The sequence below is a fragment of the Physeter macrocephalus genome, chromosome 12, assembly GCF_002837175.3.
Source record: "Physeter macrocephalus isolate SW-GA chromosome 12, ASM283717v5, whole genome shotgun sequence".
In the NCBI taxonomy this organism is placed as follows: Eukaryota; Metazoa; Chordata; class Mammalia; order Artiodactyla; family Physeteridae; genus Physeter; species Physeter macrocephalus.
In genome coordinates this window covers 50,061,506-50,084,180 of record NC_041225.1, presented here as the reverse complement: position 1 = coordinate 50,084,180, position 22,675 = coordinate 50,061,506, and the positions used below count along the sequence as shown (strand labels likewise).

Sequence of the window (22,675 nt, the reverse complement as noted above, 5' to 3'; positions counted from 1 at the left end):
AAAAGGAATATCAAGAAAATCCCACTTACAATTGAATCAAAAAGGATAAAATATCTAGGAATAAATTTAACCAAAGAAGGCTTCCCCGGTGGTGCAGTGGTTAAGAATCTGCCTGCCAATGCAGGGGACACGGGCTCTAGACTTGGTCCAGGAAGATTCCACATGCTGTGGAGCAACTAAGCCTGTGAGCCACAACTACTGAGCCTGCGCTCTAGAGCCCGCGAGCCACAACTACTGAAGCCCGCGTGCCTAGAGCCCGTGCTCCACAACAAGAGGAGCCACCGCAATGAGAAGCCTGAGCACCACAACGAAGAGCAGCCCCCACTCGCTGCAACTAGAGAAAGCCCGCACGCAGCAACGAAGACCCAACACAGCCAAAATAAATAAAATTAATTAATTAAGAAAACAAAAATTTAACCAAGGAGGTAATAAAAGACCCATACTCTATAAGGCACCAATGAAAGAAAATAAGATGACACCAATAAATGGAAAGATAGTTTGTGTTCATGGACTGGATGAATTAATAGTGTTAAAATGTCCATACTGGGCTTCCCTGGTGGCACAGTGGTTGAGAGTCCGCCTGCCGATGCAGGGGACACGGGTTCGTGCCCCGGTCCGGGAAGATCCCACATGCCGCGGAGTGGCTGGGCCCGTGAGCCATGGCCACTGAGCCTGCGCGTCTGGAGCCTGTGCTCCACAATGGGAGAGGCCACAACAGTGAGAGGCCCGTGTACCACACACAAAAAAAAAAATGTCCATACTACACAAAGCAATCTACAGATTCAATGCAACCCTATCAAAATACCCATTGCATTTTTCACAGAACTAGAACAAGTAATCCCCAACTTTATGTGGAACCACAAAAGACCCCAAATAGACAAAGCAATCTTGAGAAGGAAGAACAAAGGTATTATGCTCCCTGACTTCAAATTATATTATAAAAGTTACAGTAATCAAAACAGTATAGTACTGGCACAAAAACAGACACATAGATCAATGGAACAGAACAGAGAGCCCGGAAATAAACCCACACACATATGGTCAATTAATCGACAACAAAGGAGGTAGAAAACACAATGGGGAAAAAGACAGTCCCTTCAATAAGTAGTGCTGGGAAAACTGGACAGTTACATGCAAAAGAATGAAACTAGAACATTTTCTCATACCATATACACAAATAAACTTAAAACAGATCAAAGACTGAAATTTAACACCTGAAACCATAAAACTCCTAGAAGAAAACACAGGGAGTAAGGTCTTTAACATCAGTCTTCTCAGTATTTTTTTGATCTGCCTCCTCAGGCAAGGGCCACAGACGCAAAAATAAACAAACGGGACCTAATCAAACTAGGAAGCTTTTGCACAGTGAAGGAAACCATCAATAAAATGAAAAGGCAACCTAGTGAGTGGGAGAAGATATGTGCAAATGATATGTCTGATAAGGACATAAAGAACTCATATAATTCAACATCAAAAATAAAAAAACCCAATTAAAAAATGGCCTTGGGGGACTTCCCTGGTGGTCCAATGGTTAAGACTCTGTACTTCTACTGCAGGGGGCACAGGTTCGATCCCTGGTGGGGGAACTAAGATCCCACATGCCGCATGGTGTGGCCAGGAAAAAAAAAAAAGGGCTTGGGATTAACAAACACACACTACTATATATAAAACAGATAACCAACAAGCACCCACTGTATAGCCCAGGGAACTCTGCTCAATATTTTGTAATAACCTATATGGGTAAAGAATATGAAAAAGAATGAACGTATGTATATGTATAACTAAATCACTTTGCTGTACACCTGAAACTAACACAACATTGTAAATGAACTACGCTCCAATTAAAAAAAAAGTGGGGGTGCAGGCAGAGGACATGAACAGGCATTTTTCCAAAGAAGACATACAAAAGGCCAACAGGAACATGAAAGGACGCTCAACACCACTCATCATCAGGGAAATGAAAATCAAAATCACAATGAGATTTCACCTCATACCTATCAAAATGGCTACTGTCAAAAAGAGAAAAAATAACAAGTGTTGGCAAAGATATGGAGAAAAGGGAACCACAGTACATCACTGGTGAGAATGTAAAGTGGTACAGCCACTACGGAAAACTGTACAGAGGTTCCTCAAAAATTAAAAACGAAAGTACCATACAATCCAACAATTCCACTCCTGGGTATTTATCTGAAGAAAATGAAAACACTAATTCAAAAAGATAAATGCACCCCAATGTTCATAGTGGCATTATTTACACTAGCCAAGATAGGGAAGCAACCTAAGTGCCCAATGACAGATAAATGGATACAGACATGGTATACATGTAGAGTGGAATATTACTCAGCCATAAAAAGTGAAATCTTGCCATTTGCGACAACTTGGATGGACCTGAAGGGTATTATGCTTAGTGAAATAAATCAGATGGAGAAAGACAAATACTGTATGTTTCCACTTATATGTGGAATCTGAAAAACAAATGAACAAACAGAATAAAACAAAAATAGACTCACAGATACAGAGAACTAATGGTTACCAGAGGAGAGAAGGGTGAGGGAAGGGGCGAAATAGGTGAAGGGTTACTAAGAGATACAAACTAACAGTTATAAAATAAGTGTAAGTCACAGGGATGTAATGTACTGCACAGGGAATACAGTCAATATTTTATAATTTAGTATGGTGTATAATCTATAAAAATATCAAATCACTATGTTGGGGGGAAAAGAGAATGACAGCACTTATCTCTAGATGGTAGAATTATTAAGGATTTTTGTTCTTTTTCACTTAATTATAAGTTCTAATTTTTCTAACAATGGGGTATATTTGTATAATAAAAACTTAAATAAAAATACATACTAATAAAACAAGCAACAAACAGAACAAAAATATATAGTAAATAAAATATATAGCAGACATTGTTGATTTTTAGATAAACTCAGATTTCAAAAAAAGAAAAAACTATAACAGCACCTAAATTAGCAAAATAGTTGGCTTAGTTACAATGGGTCTAAATCTATGGCTTGAGCACTAATATGAGAGTTATTGCTAATCATGAGATAAAGAAAATATCTTACTGCTTGAATTTGACTTCCATTTTATTACTTTTAGGTAAGACAAGCCATGTCTACAAATCAAGTCATCTTTGATTTCTCCCTTTCCTTTACCACTGTGAGATGGTAATCTCAGTTTTCACTACACAAAATTATAAAAGATAATGTATCTCCTCTTTCAGTCTGATATGGAAGTCAAAGCAAATAAAATAAGTGAAAACCATTTCCAAGTATGACCTTGAACAGTGTCCTATGATAATGGTGTTTGCATTAATCTATGGCTTTTGTGACAATTATTCCTGGCAGCTCAAAAGCTTGTTTTATTAATTTCCTTTGTCTTAATTAGGCAACACATTGGTGTAGCTGTTGGATGGCCAAGTTCTGAACAGCAGAGATGATTGTGTTTATAAGCCACCCAGCTAAATAAAACACTTGTCTACTAGTTTGTTACTGTCAATACAATGAAAAGAATGATTAAAAGTGAACTGTAAGGGGGCTTTCCCTGGTGGCACAGTGGATAGGACTCCACGCTCCCAATGCAGGGAGGGCCTGGGTTCAATCCCTGGTCAGGGAACTAGATCCCACATGCGTGCTGCAACTAAGGAGCCCACGAGCCAAACTAAGGAGCTCGCTTGCCTCAACTAAGACCTGGCACAACCAAATAAATAAATAAATATTTTTTTTTAAAAAAAGTGAACTGCAAGGGACTTCCCTGGTGGCTCAGTGGTTAAGAATCCACCTGCCAATGCAGGGGACACAGGTTCGATCCCTGGTCTGGGAAGATCCCACATGCTGCAGAGCAACTAAGCCCATGTGCCACAACTACTGAGCCTGCACTCTAGAGCCCGCTAGCTGCAACTACTGAGCGCACGTTCTGCAACTACTGAAGCCCACGTGCTCTAGGGCCCTCGAGCTGCAACTACTGAGCCCATGTGCTGCAACTACTGAAGCCCCCACGCCTAGAGCCCGTGCTCCGCAACAAGAGAAGCCCCCACTCGCCGCAACTAGAGAAAGGCTGCACGCAGCAACGAAGACCCAATGCAGCCAAAAAATAAATTAATTAATTTAAAAAAATCTTTTAGGCATAGAAGCAAAAAGATGAAGTCACATATAAAGGTGAAAAAACAATCAGACTATGTATCATCAGGCTTTATCACCATAATGCTTTATGCCAGAGGAAAATGGAGTAATATATTTAAGAAACTCAAGGAAATAAAATATGTGCTCAAGATTTTATATCCGGCTAAATGATTTTCAAGTATAATGTTCACAAATGTTTTCAACATTCAAAAATTTAGGGAATATTGTTCCCAAGGGCCTTTCCTGAAGAATTTACTAGAGAATGAGTTTTAGATATCCAAAATGACTAGAGAGGGGAAGAGAAGGAGAAGGAAGAGATGAAGCAGCTATTTTCTGCTAAAAGAGTATAAGCCTGAAACTAAAGACTGCAAAGTAGTGATATCATTGAGCTTTTGGACCAACCCTAATTTGTCTACCTCTGAAATCTGTGTTATGCTACAAAAGTCAAATCCTTTTTTTTTTTAAATGATATTGTAGAAGAGTAGTATTTAATAACATGGAAAACTGTTCATTATATATTAAGTGAAAAGAGCAGATTATAAAACAGCATGACCTCATTTTCTAAAGAGAGTAAGTATACAAGTATTAATACCAAAACATCAATAGGATTATGGTTGTTTAAATTTTTTTTTTCTGGGTACTTTCCTGTATTTTCCTCATCATTCCTGACACAGGAATAAAATCATGCCATAACAAAATCTCTTTGGTAATGAGGTCTAAATTGGACTAGAAAACACGGAATTTTATGCTGAAGCAGCTGTTATTATAACTCTTTAACATATTCAGCAAAAATCTCCAAAATTAGAATGGTAATAAAAAGAAAATAATTGCACACTTTACTTTTGCAACATTTTTGTATTTAGGAATGTATGACTATGGATTTTTCTTTTTTGGACAGCCCAGTATTGAGATCATTTAGTTTGAAAGGAAAAAAATGAATGAAGAAAAACATTCCTTAATCTCAATTAGGTTACTAAATCCATCTACATTTTTTACTTTTTGAGCAGAAATGGGAATCAAAGGATCTACAAAAATTTTAAAGAAATACTTTTTTCAGTTTTAAAAAGTATAAACTATGTTTATAAACTTTGTTTTATAACTATGTTTTAAACTATGTTTAAACTAAAGTAATATATAGAAAGCATACCAATGATCCAAAACCTAGGGTCCAAAAATGCTCATTTCGGACTTCCAAAACTCCATCCAAGGTAGATACCTAATCAAAAACACAGGAATAGGGCTTTTGTACTTGACATATCCAACAAAATTCAGTCACATTATGGATTTGCTGTAAGCCTAGAAATGACATGGCCAAACCCTGCCTGAAGACACTTATTAGCCAAGAGAAGTCCCAGACCATTCACTCCAGATACCATTTCTGCTTGTTCAATACTGAGCCAGGGCCTTCTTTTCCAGTTTCTTCTCTGCAACAATCCCTCAAGAATCAGGTCTTTACTTCCCTCATTCACACCTTGTTCAACAGTGTGTAGTTCTTTTCATCTTATTAGTATAGTATATATTTATATCCAGCACTTGTGGTATCAGAATTTCTTTGTCTTCTCAATCATTTCTTTCTCCGGATTCCCTTTTAACACATCTCTGTACAATATAGGATGTTATTTGGATGTGGGCCAAAAGGCAATTCCAAGGCCAGATATACAGTGTGTGGCCCATTGACACCGTGGCACAGACCCCACTAGCTGAAGCAAGCGGCCAGCTATATTGATCGAAGTGGCCTCTGTGATACTGACAACCAGTAGTTTAAAACACTCTCACCATCCAAATAATTTGATTATCTTATTCCTTCATTAGTTAACAGCTGGAATTTTATAACGATACAAAATCTAAACCTACAGAGCAAGATATTAGGTGCTGAAGCAATCACCATGTAAAGGTGGCCTCTGACTTAATCAAAATCCTATGTTTGAATACAAAATCATAAAAATCACAGCATTTATATAGCAAATAGTGTGGTCTTTAGACCATTACCGTCTACATTTATTGGGCTGGCCAAAAAGGTCATTTGGGTTTTTCATAACATCTTATGGAAAAATTCAAATGAACTTTCTGGCCAACCCAATATTTCAAGTGAATCTGGCTTCCAGACTGCGCAATTCATCAAATTGTTCTATTTTTGTCACATGTTATGTCTCCTACTGTATCATTGTAAAGAACAAAAACCTCCCTAAAATAAAATTCTAGAAAGAGTTGAAATTATTTGTACCCACTCTTTGCATTCTCTAATTATAAATTAAAATGATTTTACTTATTATTCCATCTTACCTCTCTGATAAGTTTGTCCAACTGACCAATAACATGGGGTGGTGTTGTCTGGGGAAAAAAATAAAATAAAATATGAATCTAGAGAGAGAAAAAACTTTTGCAACCGTAGTCCTGACACTAAAAAAATTGGGTTTTACACCAGCCTTTGCTTTGTTTCACATGTGCCCTATCATGATTTAGGGAAGAAAGGCTTTAATTGACCCACTAATAAAGCAGCATCGGGAATCAGCCCACGCTTATTTCTTATATTGCAAAAAAGCTGCTATCTCTAGAACCAAATAAGCCTTAAAGAACCAAATAATCAACAAAATAATCTTTAAGAAAGTAAAATTTTGTATAAGGCATAGCACTATAAAACTAATCTTATTGTTATTACTGCTTCTGAAGAGGGAGATACAACCCATAAGTTTTAGAAAAGGCATGAGGGAAAGACAGAAGGAAAAGCAGTGCTTACACATTCATCTAGTCCTGGGAAACTACCTTTCTATTCAGGTGCTTGTCTATAGGTGTTCCTATTGTTTCAATAAGTAGTGATTTCTCATTTTAAATTTAAAAGTCTCACTAATTCAAGAATAGAAAATAAGAAAACAATCATAACCAGATTATACAATAGCCAAAGCACATTTATTAGGGGAAAATGAATATCTAAAAAAGATTTGAAGTAATATTGTTTTCACTTGAAACATTATTAGAGGCAAAATTTTTTCATTTATGCTTTTGTCTGACAACTACATGAAGATCTGTGCCTATTTTGTGCATCAATAGAACTTCATCTGGTTCTTTTTTTAAAAAATAAATTTATTTATTTATTTATTTTTGGCTGAGCTGGGTCTTTGTTGCTGCGTGTGGGCTTTCTCTAGTTGCAGCGAGCAGTAGCTACTCTTCATTTCGGTGCGAGGGCTTCTCACTGCAGTGGCTTCCCTTGTCGCAGAGCACAGGCTCTAGAGTGCAGGCTCAACAGTTGTGGCGCACAGGCTTAGCTGCTCCGTGGCATGAGGGATCTTCCCGGACCAGGGCTCGAACCCATATCCCCTGCACTGGCAGGCAGATTCTTAACCACTGCGCCACCAGGGAAGTACCATCTGGTTCTTACTATTCAAATTTCAAAGATTATTGTTTGGCTTCATTTCCAACAGTGCCCTCCAGTAGCTAAAAATTTCATCATCTGGAAGAAGAACCCATATCGTTTTATAATCTGGTAAAAGAACATAGCTAGTTTTAAGCATGCATATTGAAAGAAGACCCTTACCTGGAGTAATACTTTCCCACTGTACACACTCATGGGATACATAGTGCCAAATGTCATCAGAGCAATGGCTATGGCTGATGCAGTATCTACAGCAAAATAATTACTGAAAAGAAAAAAAAATTCTAAATCTTAAATATATGCTTCACTGGACCAAACTTTAATTATCTAAAGCAACAGGACTGTTTTACCACAGCTGGCCACTACTGGCAATGAGAGCATCTCAAAGGAAAATAAAAGGTTTTCAGAATCCTTTCTTGCCAAAGTTTAGGGGGAAATAACTAATAATTATGTTAATTAGTGTGACGAGAGATGATGAAGAAAAATAATGTGAGCATTTCCCCACAATGTATTTTCAATCTACTTGTCAACTATAAATATTTCATATATATTTATTTGCTGCAACAAATAAAAACCTTTAACTAGTAATTTCTGATACAGGAAGACCAATAGAATTCATCAGTGATTCTATCAATTTTGCTGTAAACAGTAACTCCAATAATTACTATTAAAATTTTTCAAATTCCCCAGGAATTTCACAAGGTGAGATTCTCCAGGAATTTGTTATAGCAACATTGTGACTGAAGTGCAACATCTCATCAGTAGTTCACTGTTCTATTAACAAGACAGACCAAAATGCCAATGGTTACAAAGCTGATCATGTACTCTTTTTCATTTTTTCCCCATATGTTGGGAATAGAAACATGAGTAAAGACACAGATCCTGCCTTTGAAATGGCAGGAAACATACATGTGAAAAATATAATAAAGGACTTTGGGTACAAAGGAGAAGTCCTACAGGGTATCATGGATGCACAAAGGAGTGAGTGCAAGCCTACTGGGGTAGGGATGATGCAGAAAGGCTAAATATAAAAAGAGGCGACAGGGTTTTCCCTGGTGGTCCTGTGGTTAAGACGCCGCGCTCCCACTGAGGGGCGTGCAGGATCGATCCCTGGTTGGGGACGTTCTGCATGCTGCGAGGCGCGGCAAAAAAAGAAAAAAAAAAAAAAAGAAGTGACATTTGAGCTGAGCCTTCAAGATGAGCAAGATGATGGGAGCAAGATACTGTAGACAGTGAAAGCAGCATGTGCAAGGGCATGAAAACCCTGATGCAGCAATGAAACTATCAACAGTTAAGTATATATAGACAGACGGATGGCTAGTAAGGTTGGTAGAAGCTTCACTGTGTTAACAACTTTTAATTTTTTTAAGTATACAAAAGAGAATTTTGAAACAGGAAAATATTATGTTCCGATTTGCAACTTTTAATGATCACATCAGTAGCAAAATAGCAGATAACTAAAGATGTGTGAGAATAAAAATTGTAAGATCAGAAGACTATTCTAATTAGGCCAAGGAAATGATCATAAGGGCCTCAATTTAGGAAAAAGAATGGGAAGAAGGGAAAGATAATATTAAAAAGAAAGATTAAGCAAGAGTAGGTGACAAGACTATTGTTTACAACAGCCAAGACGTGGAAACAACTTACGTTTCTGTTGACAGATAAATGGATAAAGAAAATGTGGCATATACATACATAAATATACACACAATGGAATATTAGTCAGCCATAAGAAGGAAATCCTGCCATTTGTGACATGGATGGACCTTGAGGGCATTATGTTAAGTGAAATAAGCCAGACACAAAAGGACAAATATGTATAATTTCATTTATATGAAGTACTTAGAGTAGTCAGATTCACAGAGACAGAAAGTAGGATAGTGGTTGCCAGGGGCTGGGGGGAGGTAGAATGGGTAGTAATTATTTAATGGGTACAGTTTCAGTTAGGGAAGATGAAAAAGTTCTGGAGGTGGATCGTGATGATGACTGCACAACAAAGTGAATGCACTAAATGCCTGTGAAAGTACTGAACTGTATGCTTGGAAATGGTTAAAATGGTAAATTTTATTTTATGTGTGTTTTAACACAATTTAAAAGCAGAATGCAAAGGAATAGACAGTAGTAGCATTCACTGAGACACAAAGTACAAGAAAAAGCAGTTTTGGGGACGGGGGGAAATAGGTTCAGTTGAGGTGGACATGAACAGAAGATATGCTTTTTGGAATTCAGTAGAGATCTGGCCTAGAAACAAAAATGTAGGAATCCATAGAGGTAGTAAATAAAAACATAATTGTATGTGATATGCTAGGAGAGTGTGCAAAACGGCAGGGAGTCACCAAAACACGTCATAAAATTAAGCTTAAGGCTGCTAAAGTCTCTTTCCTAATAGACTTGCTTTTTTAAAAGTTGATTCACATCTACTTCCTCTCTTCCCTCACTCAGCAACAGTCGCTGTGATTCATCTCTCTTTTACCCTCCTCTTCTCAGTTTCACTCATCAGGTCAGCAGTAAGGAATTTAAACAGTTTTCCAGCCTGCATTATAGACTGTGGTGAAAATTTCTTATTGAATCCAACCCCCACAATTTTTCAGATGAAGACACTTGAGGACAAGACTTGACCAAAGTTGCACAGGTCACAAGCAAACATGATATAAGCTTAATCCCCAGCCATCCTACTGATGCCCCAGGAATTGAAACACACTTGATAGTGATAAAAAATACTTACTTAATTTCAATTAGCATATAAGTAATACAAAGAGCAAATGCTCCAGCAAGATCAATCAAAACAAATGGATTCATTCGGGGAAGGAAGATACTGCTAAGTCCTGGAATAATTCCACACAAGCTATGAAAAAACAAAGAAAAAGAGTATTCATTAGTAGAACTTACGTAATACTGATGAAAGTCGTATAAAAGATGACTTGTATTTTAGTATCATATATCTTTTAAAGAAAGAGAATTTGGGAACAAAACTGTCACTCGTAAAGGTCTCTTTTGTATCACCAATTAAAAAGTAAGAAAAAGTAAAGGGAGAATAAGAAGCTGATCTGTGAGATTCATGTAGTAACCTCAGCAATAATAATGCTGAGACAGATGCATTTCTTGGGCATTCCTTTAATGTTATGTATATCATGAAATCCCATAACATCTTACCTTCGACTAAGATCTGCAACATGCTCTTGAAGCCAACTCGTACTAGCAGCTTTAAAAAGAAAATACTTAAATTATGTATATAGAATAAACCATTACCAAAAATACTTGATTCTTAAATTTAAAAAGTAAGTTCGGTCATGACTGTATAACATTACAAAAGATCACGTTATTCCTCAAATCTAGAACTTTTTTCTCTTTTATGCCTTTAGGATACTAAATGAAAAGCAGTTTCAACTGCAATATACAGCTGACCTGAAGGAAAAAGTGAACTTAACGTATTTCATTGCTACTATTAATTTGAAGTTTTAAAGGCTTATTATAGTGTAAAGCAAAGCTTCCTAACCAGTGTGCTGAGAATGGGTTGCAGGTACATCGATTACTAACTCGCTCAGCTCTCAGAAAGGCCAGGTGGGAATCTGGCTACATGCAGACGCCTGTCAGTTACTGTCCCTGGACAAGTAGCCTCCAGGCTCAAGCATCCTCTTACATTTATCCCAGGGTGCTACAGAAATTCTCATTTTTTTATGTGTACCATGATGTAAAAAAGATCGGCAAGCCATATAAAAAGCAGCCTGGTACAGCAGTTTAAGAGCAGACTCTGATGCCAGAATACCTGGCTTCAAGCCCAGCTCTGCCCTTAACTAGATGTGTAGCCTGAGACAAGTGACAATCTCTCAGGGCCTCAGTGTAAAATGGGGATAATATCAATAAAATGATTTACCTATGGTTATAGGAAGAATTAAATGGGTTCTATGTAAAGCGTTTATCACAGTGCCTGGCAGATAGAAAGTGCTCAATATTATTTTCCACTTAAACTTCAACTAATGTTGTATAATAAATTTTGATGTTTCTGTGAACTTTCATTTCCAGCTAATAAAAATACAAACTAGATGATCTTTCTAGAAATAAATTTGGCAATATATATCAAAGATTTTAAAAATAGTGTATTTTTAACCCATTTATAATATCTTCTTTGGGAAGAAGAAGTGGAAATGCATACAAGAAATCTGGTACAAAAAAGGGTGGTTATAGCATTATTTGTAAAAGGTTATATATTATTCTATATAACAATAGACTTTAAAAATATTCATGACAAAATATTATGCAGCCTTCAAAAATCATTTTTTCAGAGTATTTAATGACAGGCAATACTCAAGACATGTTAACTGAAAAAAGCTAAACATACAATTGTTAATTGATACAATTCTAAATATGTAAAAAAAAATATACATGTGCATAGAAAAAAAATTAAAGGAACAAAATAGAAATGTTAACAGATGTTATCTCTGGGTCATGAGATTATCAATACTGTTTCCTTCTTGTATCTTTCTGATCTTCACAGATACAGTTTCTAAACCTCTGTACCTTCTTAGAATTTCTAGAATGAGCATTATACTATTCTAATAAAGTTTTTTCTAAAAAATTCTGGTCATCACAAATATCATTATTTAATTTTCTAGTTCATGCAGTAATTCTTAAACTCTAACTCATACAAATACAACTCATACTTTGTAACACTCAGGAAGTTGTTTAAACCTGAATGGGTATTTCAGAAAGCTTTCTTTCCTTGGTTATCTTGCTATTCAAGTCAGTGAGACCTAAAAAGACCCTCATCTATTTTTGCTTCAAAATACAGGTGTGTGGGTCTGTGTACGCAGCCCACTTTTGTTTTTACCTCACCTCTCCATCCATCAGTGGTTAACCCTTTGTAGGTTAGTGGGATTCCAAAACACTGAAATTATTGAAAAATACCAATAATTTAGACCACTGGAGTGAAAAGTCTATCTGAATTTTTAAAGACTTGAAAATAAAAGAATATATCAAAAGGAATAAAGTTTTGCTACTTTCAAATATATGCCTACCCACCATTGCCCAAGAGAAGTTCCTGGGAACTTATGTAATTAACAAAATACAATTATTTGCAATGGGCATATCAAGTAGTCTATGTACATTGATGCTTCTAAAATGCTTGCAATAAACTTTTTTTAGGTACGTTATACATGTAAAATCTCATTCATGTTATTTGGTAAATGTAATTTTTTATTGCATGTAATTTAATACATAAGTCAGTTTTGCCTGTTTTTAAGTAATATGTTATTTTAAAGCTTGTAATAATTAGATTCCGTTTCATAATTTTTTGCTCAGAGAAAGACTTTAGAACCTTTGGGGTAGTCCTCTCTTCTCTTCAGGATATATTTTCTCACTGATCTATGAATTAATGAAACAAACAAAAGACCTGTTTTTATGAGAGATAATTGGTTTTTTATTAATGGTAAATAAAAACATACCTTCAGAGACATAAGCAAAAGGTTTATTCCGAATAGAAAGCATTGTGAACAGGTTGAAAGAAAGAGCCACAAAAGTACCAACTAATAATCTTCCCCTGAAAAAAACAACATTCATGATTATTTTTTTCTTGGTAATGTCAAAACGTAATTTCAGCATGTAGAGAGACTAAGAGATGGGAAGGCAGAGTGGTCTGCTTCAATGGTTTAGTATTTGCAGAGCCAGAATGACCAATGTCCTGTCTACTGTTGCTCCATCTTACACAGGACAAAAAAAAAAAAAAAAAAAGACTCTTATCATTAACAGTATCTTCTTACAGGTAATTGCTGTTATAAATTTTTAGAAATGCTAATGGTATTTGGTTTACAGTCCACTGGCCGGGTCAGACTGTCCTGAATTAAACTGATCAGAATAGGTAAAGTCCACATAGTTGGCCACTGTGTTGTAAATAATAGCAATTCCATCTTTTCTATAGCTGCTACTAAAAGACTTGGAGGAGCCAATCTTAAATTACAGAAGACCAGAGGGGGTTGGCTTAGGATATTGACCTGGGCCTAGAAATACTGAGGGACCCAAAATCAGTGTAGAAAGGCCTTCCTGTTCAGCATAAAAGTTTAAGGGCTTGGGAACAGTTAAGGGTGAAAAGAGGAAGTCTTGGGATTTGGGGATTTTGCTTGTGAAATATCAATGAAATATATATTACCACACTCTGAACTCTGATATTGGCCAAAGTAAGCACTATTTAATAACATATCAATTAATAACTGGGAATCAAACTCAATAGTTAATTATATGTTGTGTCAAAAGCAGAATCTCACGTGTGTATCTCAGGCTGCTCCAAAAAGCGTTCTGCACTAAAAGAAGGAAATAATGTATTAAATAAGTCCTACAAATTATAAAATTATAAGACTTTATTAAATATATAATTAATCTAATAAATTCACAAAACTTTTTAATATGATAACCAACTGTTGATTATTAGTAGTGATGAGACAAGCAGACCCACAAATTATCCTCAAGGTGTAATTCAATCTTTCTCTACCAAACCTGTTTCAATGGGTTTGTACTAAGCATTAAAACATGTCTGTGTGAAACCTTTCCTTTCATTCACACCTATGAATAAATTTAGTAGCATCAAAGAAGGTAATAAAAGAAAGGTGAAAAGAAGGGAGAAAAGTCTGAAACATGAAGGAATTGTACTATCAAAACTCCAGCACTGCTCATTTTATTTGTATACCCTTCCAACCAGATGTGTCTCACTGGATTCTTTCATATTCCCAAAGGTGGCATAGGTAGAATTTGCAGTGACAGTAACATTGTATACAAATGTACCTTTCTTTTAATATAAACAGAGCTCCCAATTGTGCCAAGACTGTGGACGCAAATACAGCCAGGACTTCTAATCTTTCAAATCTGAAATAGGAAAATTAATTAAATCAGCCTAATCCTTTCAATTCACAAACTAGTATCTCTAGAACACATTCATTCACTCACTATACATGTGCCTACTATAATCCAAACGTTGTTAAAAAAGACTACAGTTTCTAGAATGACAATAAACAATGAACATCACAGATTTTAAAAAGAGTGCCTATTTGTACAACATATACTCCTTAGGGCTTTTATTTTCTAGAAATAACCATTATTATAATAACAGCTAGCACTTAATTGACCCATCTTGTGTCAGACACTGGTCGAAGTGTTTAACATATTACCTCATCTAAATCCTTATGAGGGTTAGTTTATCGAACCCGTGTCCCCTGCATCGGCAGGCGGACTCTCAACCACTGCGCCACCAGGGAAGCCCAATCCACTTTTTAAAAAAAAAAAGAGATAAGGAACCTGAACCCCAAAGAGGAAAAGTAACTGTTTAGAGTCATACGGCTTGCAAGTGAAGGAGTCAGGTTTTCAAACTCAAGACACTCTGGCTCTAGAGTTCATGATTTTAACCACTACTACACTGCCTCTCCTATCTACATACAATTGCAATTAATTGAATATGTCTTATAATCCCTAAGCTATCAGCTGGAGGCCACGGGCTGTTGTCTTATTTATCTTAGTTTCTCCCACTGCACATAGTTTAATGGCATTCAATACCTGTTAAGTATATATGCTTAAAATTTCTCAAGGAGGGGCTTCCCTGGTGGCACAGTGGTTGGGGGCCCGCCTGCCGATGCAGGGCACACGGGTTCGTGCCCCGGTCCGGGAAGATCCCACATGCCGTGGAGCCTGCGCGTCTGGAGCCTGTGCTCCACGGCGGGGGAGGCCACAGCAGTGAGAGGCCCGCATAACGCAAAAAAAAAAAAAAAAAAAAAAAATTTCTCAAGGAAATAATTATCTTCAGAAACAATAATAAAATAATTAACGATGTTCATCACATTAGTTGTTTTTTTCCCTCAAATGAGTTGATTTAATTCCAGGTGGTACAGAATTCAGAATATTCAGGAGATAATAAAATAATAAAGGACGTTTATCACATTGCTGTTTGTAATAGAAAAATGCTGGAATCAAAAACAGACCATTACACATTATTACAAATATAAGAGAAATGTATTTACTGACATGGAAGGATGAAAATGAAAAAAAGTGGGTTATAGGAGAGTATGAAAAAAACGGTATGCAAATGCAGCAACATTATTTGTGGTAACTGATAAGTTGATACTAAAGTGTGTATAGAAATGCAAATGGTGGAGGAAAGCAAAGACAATCTGAAAAAGAACAAAGCTGGAAGATTTACACTACCAGATAACCAAGATTTCAAAACTACAGTAATTGACACAGTATGGAATTAATTCAAGGATAGACAAATCTACCAAATAGAAAAGAGAATCCAGAAACAGACAAACACATACACAGTCACTTGATTAATAAAAAAGTAGCACATAAAAGCAATAAAGAATAAATTTTTTTTCAATAAATAATGTTTTCTCAAATTGAATAGCTATACAGAAACAAATGTGCCTTGACCTTTACCTCAACCCATACACAAAAATCAATTCCAGGGCTTCCCTGGTGGCGCAGTGGTTAAGAATCCGCCTGCAGGGCTTCCCTGGTGGCGCAGTGGTTGAGAGTCCGCCTGCCAATGCAGGGGACACGGGCTCGTGCCCCGGTCCGGACATCTCTCCAGAACAGCCATGCCAGTGCACTGGGTGCTGAACACTGGTAAAAGATTTATAAGAGGGGCTTCCCTGGTGGCGCAGTGGTTAAGAATCCGCCTGCCAATGCAGGAGACACAGGTTTGAGCCCTGGTCTGGGAAGATCCCGCATACCGCGGGACAACCAAGTCCGAACACCACAACTACTGAGCCTGTGCTCTAGAGCCCGCAAGCCACAACTACTGAAGCCCGTGTGCTTAGAGCCCGTGCTCCACAACAAGAGAAGCCACCGCAATGAGAAGCCCACACACCGCAACGAAGAGTAGCTCCCACTCACCGCAACTAGAGAAAACCCGCGCGCAGCAACAAAGACCCAACACAGCCAAAAATAAATTAATTAAATAAATAAATTTTTAAAAAATTAATTTATAAGTTCTGATAAGTTCTATACAGAGAATTATAGCAGTCTGATGTGACAAGAAGCTAACTAGGTGATCTATTTTAGAATCCATTTTAGATTGGGCCCAGTCACTTAATGACATTAGCATTTAGTGACATTAAGATTGGAATAACAAAACGGGGCTTATCTCGAAAGAATCAAGTGCAGAGCATTTCCAGGAGATAGAATAGTTTGTAGAAAGACCCTAAAGCTGGAATAAGTTGTGTTCAAATTACAGAAAGAAAGACAGTGTGGTATAGAGGGCATGAGAGTGGTAACTTGAAAAGAAGTAGGCTGGGTCTAAATCACATAAGGCCTTCGTAAAAGAGGAAAGGAGTCAGGATTTTATTCTAAGTATGACAGGAAACAACTGGATGGTTTTAAGAAGTAGAATGATAGCATGATTTAGGCTTAAAAAAAAAAACTGAAGAAAAAAACCAAAAAAACACTAGTTGCTATATGGAGAATGGACTGAAGGGGGGTAAAAGCAGAAGCATGGGGACCAGTTAGGATGCAAGACATTGGTTAAGGCAAGAAATGAAGGTAGTTTGGTTAGGACGGTAGTAGTGGAGATAGAAACGGGGGCGAGGACAGATTCTGGATGTGTTCGTAAGTTATCTTGACATAACCTGCTCATGGATAAATGTGGGTGATGAGAGAATAATCAAGGATTTTGCTTGAGCAACTGAGTGGTGGTGTATTTGCTAAGATGCGAAAAACTACAGAGGAACAGATTTTGGGGGAAGAAAACAAGAATCCTAGCTTGAATTTAAGACATGAATTAGACATCCATGTGAACCTGGCACGAAGGTAACATGACATGAGATAAATCTCAGTGCTGGAGAACTGAATTTTGGAATTATTAAATATAGATGATACTTCAAGCTATGTGACTGACTGCAATTATATTTGATTGCTCCCTCTTTTCCTATTCACTCTAAGCAACTAGGCCAAAATGGGAGCTGTCTTGTCCTTATGTGACCTTGTCTCCTGGCCACAGTAGCTGATCTAAAGACTAACATCTATACCAAGGTGGACCAACCAATAGTTCTTTCTCACTATTTTCTGAACTAGAGCTGGGGAATCCTTTCGTCTCAAGGATGAAGGTGAGAAGGTTCAAAGTCTTGCTAGAAGTTATCATTCCAGGATAGTAGAGAAAAGTGGTCTGAGAAACTGAACCTGACATGCAGAGAAAAGCAGGCCTTTTGAGGTAAGAGAAAGACAATGTCCTGAGTGTTCTAGTCCCTATACCAGTTTACCTCAGTCTTCCCACACTTTGGTTATGTAAATTAACATTTTTCCCCCAAACTAGTTTGAGTTGGATTTCTGTCACTTACAACCAAAAGCCTTTACACATGATTATCATATCAATCCAACTCTATCAAATTTCAGTGACACTTATAAATATCTTCATTTTGTACTAAAATTTCATGTTTACTTTGTCCATTATTTAAGTAAATAAAACCTGATTTTGTTCAAAAGAATATAATCCCAATAAATGGTATGGTGGAGAAGAAAGGTAAGTTTGGTCCAAGAGTTTCTTCACCAAAGTTAAATTCTTCTTTCAAGTTGTTTCCTTGAATCTGAAAAGAACTCATTTTTTTCTAACATATTTTTTAAAATCCTCTCATATAAAAGATTATTTTCTAACTTTCAGTAATTTCTAAACTCTAGAAACAGAAATCTCAAAATCTTTGTCAGTTCATTGCTGTCACAAATCCAGTCTTAAGATAAAAATACATCTCTACTGCTGCATTAATGTTAAACTATATCCCACTTACTTTAACATCTAGAAGATGCATACATGAAAATCCTTTGTACTTTCTCTAACTGAAATAAGAGATTACCAAAATATTAAAGAACTTAAAATGAACATTTTATGTAAGATTTGTTTTATAAAATAGAAAAAAAACGAATGTGAACATTTTACTTTAATATTATTTAAATTTAAACATTCATGTTCCTTATCTAGAATCCTCTTGGAAGATGCTTTTTTATCTACTTTCTCTGTCTGATTACTATTCCACTAAACAGGCAGCATTTTTCTACAAGTACTCTAGCTAGCTCTTTACTGCCTGGTATAACTACTACTTTAATAGCAATAAGTTAGCAGAAAATAAAATAATTTGAACTTACCCAAATGAATAGGCAGGGCTAGGTTTCCTCATCATTACCCAGTAACTTATTAAACATGTCATTAAACTAAGTAAAAAGAAAAATAAATTTAGCATTAGAACTAGAACTAGAGGATTTACAGAAAAAAATTTAGCTTTCAGAATACCTAAGTTGCTAAAAGTTAATAGTGTTTGCAGACTAAACTAATAGCAAGTTATTCTAATAATTTATAATCTAATCACAATAAGCACCCTAATGTGAGTTTTAACATGGGGAGAAACTGAAAGAAGTTATGATATACCATTAAGACACTAATAATAGAACTAATAGAACCTAAGCCCATAATTTCTCTACTCAGAAAGTTATCTGCCCTAAATGGTTTCCATAACTAAGCCTGCAAAAAATGACACAGTAATAATAAGTGTAATTTACTTGATTCTAGGCATATACAATACATTTTAACTTTGATAAACTTTATTTAATCTCTGTTAAAAGTTAAACTAAATATTAATAACACCTTGACAACATTCTAGATGGGATAAAGTTATGTTTACTTTCTAAGTATAGTGGAGATTCACTCTAAAACAACTTACTACAGTGTGAAATTCAGGTAATAACTATCTGTTTTAGACCAATCAAGAAGATTTAGTTATATGACTGATGAAAAAGACATCCCTATAACATACTTCTATGGCACGGATCTTGGAGACATATGGTCTAAGCATTCTGCAACCTTTTTTTGGAAATATGAAAGGTCCCCAAAGCAGGAGCCAATAGGTCATCTCTCTAGCTCACAATTACATATATACTTTGCAGTTACTAATATCCCTCATTTCTTTTCCCATACACATGATTACAGTGGGAACTAGTATGTTCTTACGTGTTCCTGCTCCCTGGTGACAGCTGACTCATCTACAGGTAGGCACCTGACCTAAAGTCTGGGTATTATCTTTTCTGTTGCTATATAAATGGGGTATTTCCTTCCAGCATATCTTCTAATTATTATTTGTACATATGGTCCACGTTGATAATTCTACTTATTTCACAGATAACTTTCCTTTAAGTAAAGAAAACTTCATAAATTCAGTGCAACCAACTTTTTTTTAGTTTAATTTTATTGTTTTATTCAAAATAGGACATTTGCACAGAAATGTGCATAAAGCACATATGTACATTTTAACAAATAGAAAAAAAAACACCCATTTAACCACCAATCAAGGTCAGGAGTAAAACACTGGGGAAGCCTTCTGGAGGTCTCTTTTCTGTTTTTCAAATGAAGTATATATAGTTGATAACAAATTCCTTATTAGCTTCAAAACATTAAGGAGGGGACTTTCCTGGTGGCGCAGTGGTTAAGAATCCGCCTGCCAATGCAGGGGACACGGGCTCGAGCCCTGGTCCAGGAAGATCCCACATGCCATGGAGCAACTATGCCCATGTGCCACAACTACTGAGCCTGTGCTCTAAAGCCCGCTACAGCCCGCAAGCCACAACTACTGAGCCCGCATTCCACAACTACTGAAGCCTGCGCACCTAGAGCCTGTGCTCTGCAACAAGAAAAGCCACTGCGATGAGAGCCCACGCACTACAACAAAGAGTAGCCCCCCAGGGGCTTCCCTGGTGGCGCAGTGGTTGCGCGTCCGCCTGCCGATGCAGGGAATCCGGGTTCGCGCCCCGGTCTGGGGGGATCCCGCATGCTGCGGAGCGGCTGGGCCCGTGAGCCATGGCCGCTAAGCCTGCGCGTCCGGAGCCTGTGCTCCGCAACGGGAGAGGCCACAGCAGAGGGAGGCCAGCATACCACAAAAAAAAAAAAAAAAAAAAAAGGGTAGCCCCCGCTTGCCGCAACTACAGAAAGACCATGCACAGCAATGAAGACCCAGTGCAGCTAAAAATAAATAAATAAATAAATAAATAAATAAATAAATAAATATATATATATATATTTAAAAAATTGTCAGTTCATTGCTGTCACAAATCCAGTCTTAAGATAAAAATACATCTCTACTGCTGCATTAATGTTAAACTATATCCCACTTACTTTAACATCTAGAAGATGCATACATGAAAATCCTTTGTACTTTCTCTAACTGAAATAAGAGATTACCAAAATATTAAAGAACTTAAAATGAACATTTTATGTAAGATTTGTTTTATAAAATAGAAAAAAAACGAATGTGAACATTTTACTTTAATATTATTTAAATTTAAACATTCATGTTCCTTATCTAGAATCCTCTTGGAAGATGCTTTTTTATCTACTTTCTCTGTCTGATTACTATTCCACTAAACAGGCAGCATTTTTCTACAAGTACTCTAGCTAGCTCTTTACTGCCTGGTATAACTACTACTTTAATAGCAATAAGTTAGCAGAAAATAAAATAATTTGAACTTACCCAAATGAATAGGCAGGGCTAGGTTTCCTCATCATTACCCAGTAACTTATTAAACATGTCATTAAACTAAGTAAAAAGAAAAATAAATTTAGCATTAGAACTAGAACTAGAGGATTTACAGAAAAAAATTTAGCTTTCAGAATACCTAAGTTGCTAAAAGTTAATAGTGTTTGCAGACTAAACTAATAGCAAGTTATTCTAATAATTTATAATCTAATCACAATAAGCACCCTAATGTGAGTTTTAACATGGGGAGAAACTGAAAGAAGTTATGATATACCATTAAGACACTAATAATAGAACTAATAGAACCTAAGCCCATAATTTCTCTACTCAGAAAGTTATCTGCCCTAAATGGTTTCCATAACTAAGCCTGCAAAAAATGACACAGTAATAATAAGTGTAATTTACTTGATTCTAGGCATATACAATACATTTTAACTTTGATAAACTTTATTTAATCTCTGTTAAAAGTTAAACTAAATATTAATAACACCTTGACAACATTCTAGATGGGATAAAGTTATGTTTACTTTCTAAGTATAGTGGAGATTCACTCTAAAACAACTTACTACAGTGTGAAATTCAGGTAATAACTATCTGTTTTAGACCAATCAAGAAGATTTAGTTATATGACTGATGAAAAAGACATCCCTATAACATACTTCTATGGCACGGATCTTGGAGACATATGGTCTAAGCATTCTGCAACCTTTTTTTGGAAATATGAAAGGTCCCCAAAGCAGGAGCCAATAGGTCATCTCTCTAGCTCACAATTACATATATACTTTGCAGTTACTAATATCCCTCATTTCTTTTCCCATACACATGATTACAGTGGGAACTAGTATGTTCTTACGTGTTCCTGCTCCCTGGTGACAGCTGACTCATCTACAGGTAGGCACCTGACCTAAAGTCTGGGTATTATCTTTTCTGTTGCTATATAAATGGGGTATTTCCTTCCAGCATATCTTCTAATTATTATTTGTACATATGGTCCACGTTGATAATTCTACTTATTTCACAGATAACTTTCCTTTAAGTAAAGAAAACTTCATAAATTCAGTGCAACCAACTTTTTTTTAGTTTAATTTTATTGTTTTATTCAAAATAGGACATTTGCACAGAAATGTGCATAAAGCACATATGTACATTTTAACAAATAGAAAAAAAAACACCCATTTAACCACCAATCAAGGTCAGGAGTAAAACACTGGGGAAGCCTTCTGGAGGTCTCTTTTCTGTTTTTCAAATGAAGTATATATAGTTGATAACAAATTCCTTATTAGCTTCAAAACATTAAGGAGGGGACTTTCCTGGTGGCGCAGTGGTTAAGAATCCGCCTGCCAATGCAGGGGACACGGGCTCGAGCCCTGGTCCAGGAAGATCCCACATGCCATGGAGCAACTATGCCCATGTGCCACAACTACTGAGCCTGTGCTCTAAAGCCCGCTAGAGCCCGCAAGTCACAACTACTGAGCCCGCATTCCACAACTACTGAAGCCTGCGCACCTAGAGCCTGTGCTCTGCAACAAGAAAAGCCACTGCGATGAGAGCCCACGCACTACAACAAAGAGTAGCCCCCCAGGGGCTTCCCTGGTGGCGCAGTGGTTGCGCGTCCGCCTGCCGATGCAGGGAATCCGGGTTCGCGCCCCGGTCTGGGGGGATCCCGCATGCTGCGGAGCGGCTGGGCCCGT

The 22,675-nt window shown here is 36.8% G+C and overlaps 1 protein-coding gene and 1 non-coding gene across 4 annotated transcripts in view; one reads left to right on the top strand and one right to left on the bottom strand.

Moving 5' to 3' along the window:
- SLC30A6 (solute carrier family 30 member 6) overlaps nt 1-22,675 on the bottom strand; it is a 70,023-nt gene that overhangs the window by 35,382 nt on the left and 11,966 nt on the right. Inside the window, exons 1-9 of one of the 3 annotated variants that reach the window (XR_008618873.1) lie at nt 18,607-18,670; nt 14,269-14,349; nt 13,755-13,790; nt 12,939-13,033; nt 10,651-10,699; nt 10,223-10,342; nt 7,660-7,762; nt 6,411-6,458; nt 5,275-5,343 (exon numbers count right to left, since the gene is read on the bottom strand). Coding sequence is in view for 2 of the 3 variants with exons in the window: in XM_007102466.4 (XP_007102528.2) it covers nt 5,275-5,343; nt 6,411-6,458; nt 7,660-7,762; nt 10,223-10,342; nt 10,651-10,699; nt 12,939-13,033; nt 13,755-13,790; nt 14,269-14,349; nt 20,979-21,044 (667 nt within the window). In the remaining variant the exon portion in view is untranslated. Of the gene's footprint in view, nt 1-5,274; nt 5,344-6,410; nt 6,459-7,659; nt 7,763-10,222; nt 10,343-10,650; nt 10,700-12,938; nt 13,034-13,754; nt 13,791-14,268; nt 14,350-18,606; nt 18,682-20,978; nt 21,045-22,675 lie in introns of those variants that run through there. The other 2 variants (XM_007102466.4, XM_024118913.3) reach the window with 2 other exon arrangements.
- Nucleotides 1,514-1,586, top strand: TRNAR-UCU (transfer RNA arginine (anticodon UCU)). The gene has a single exon. It is a non-coding gene; the product is annotated as a tRNA-Arg (tRNA).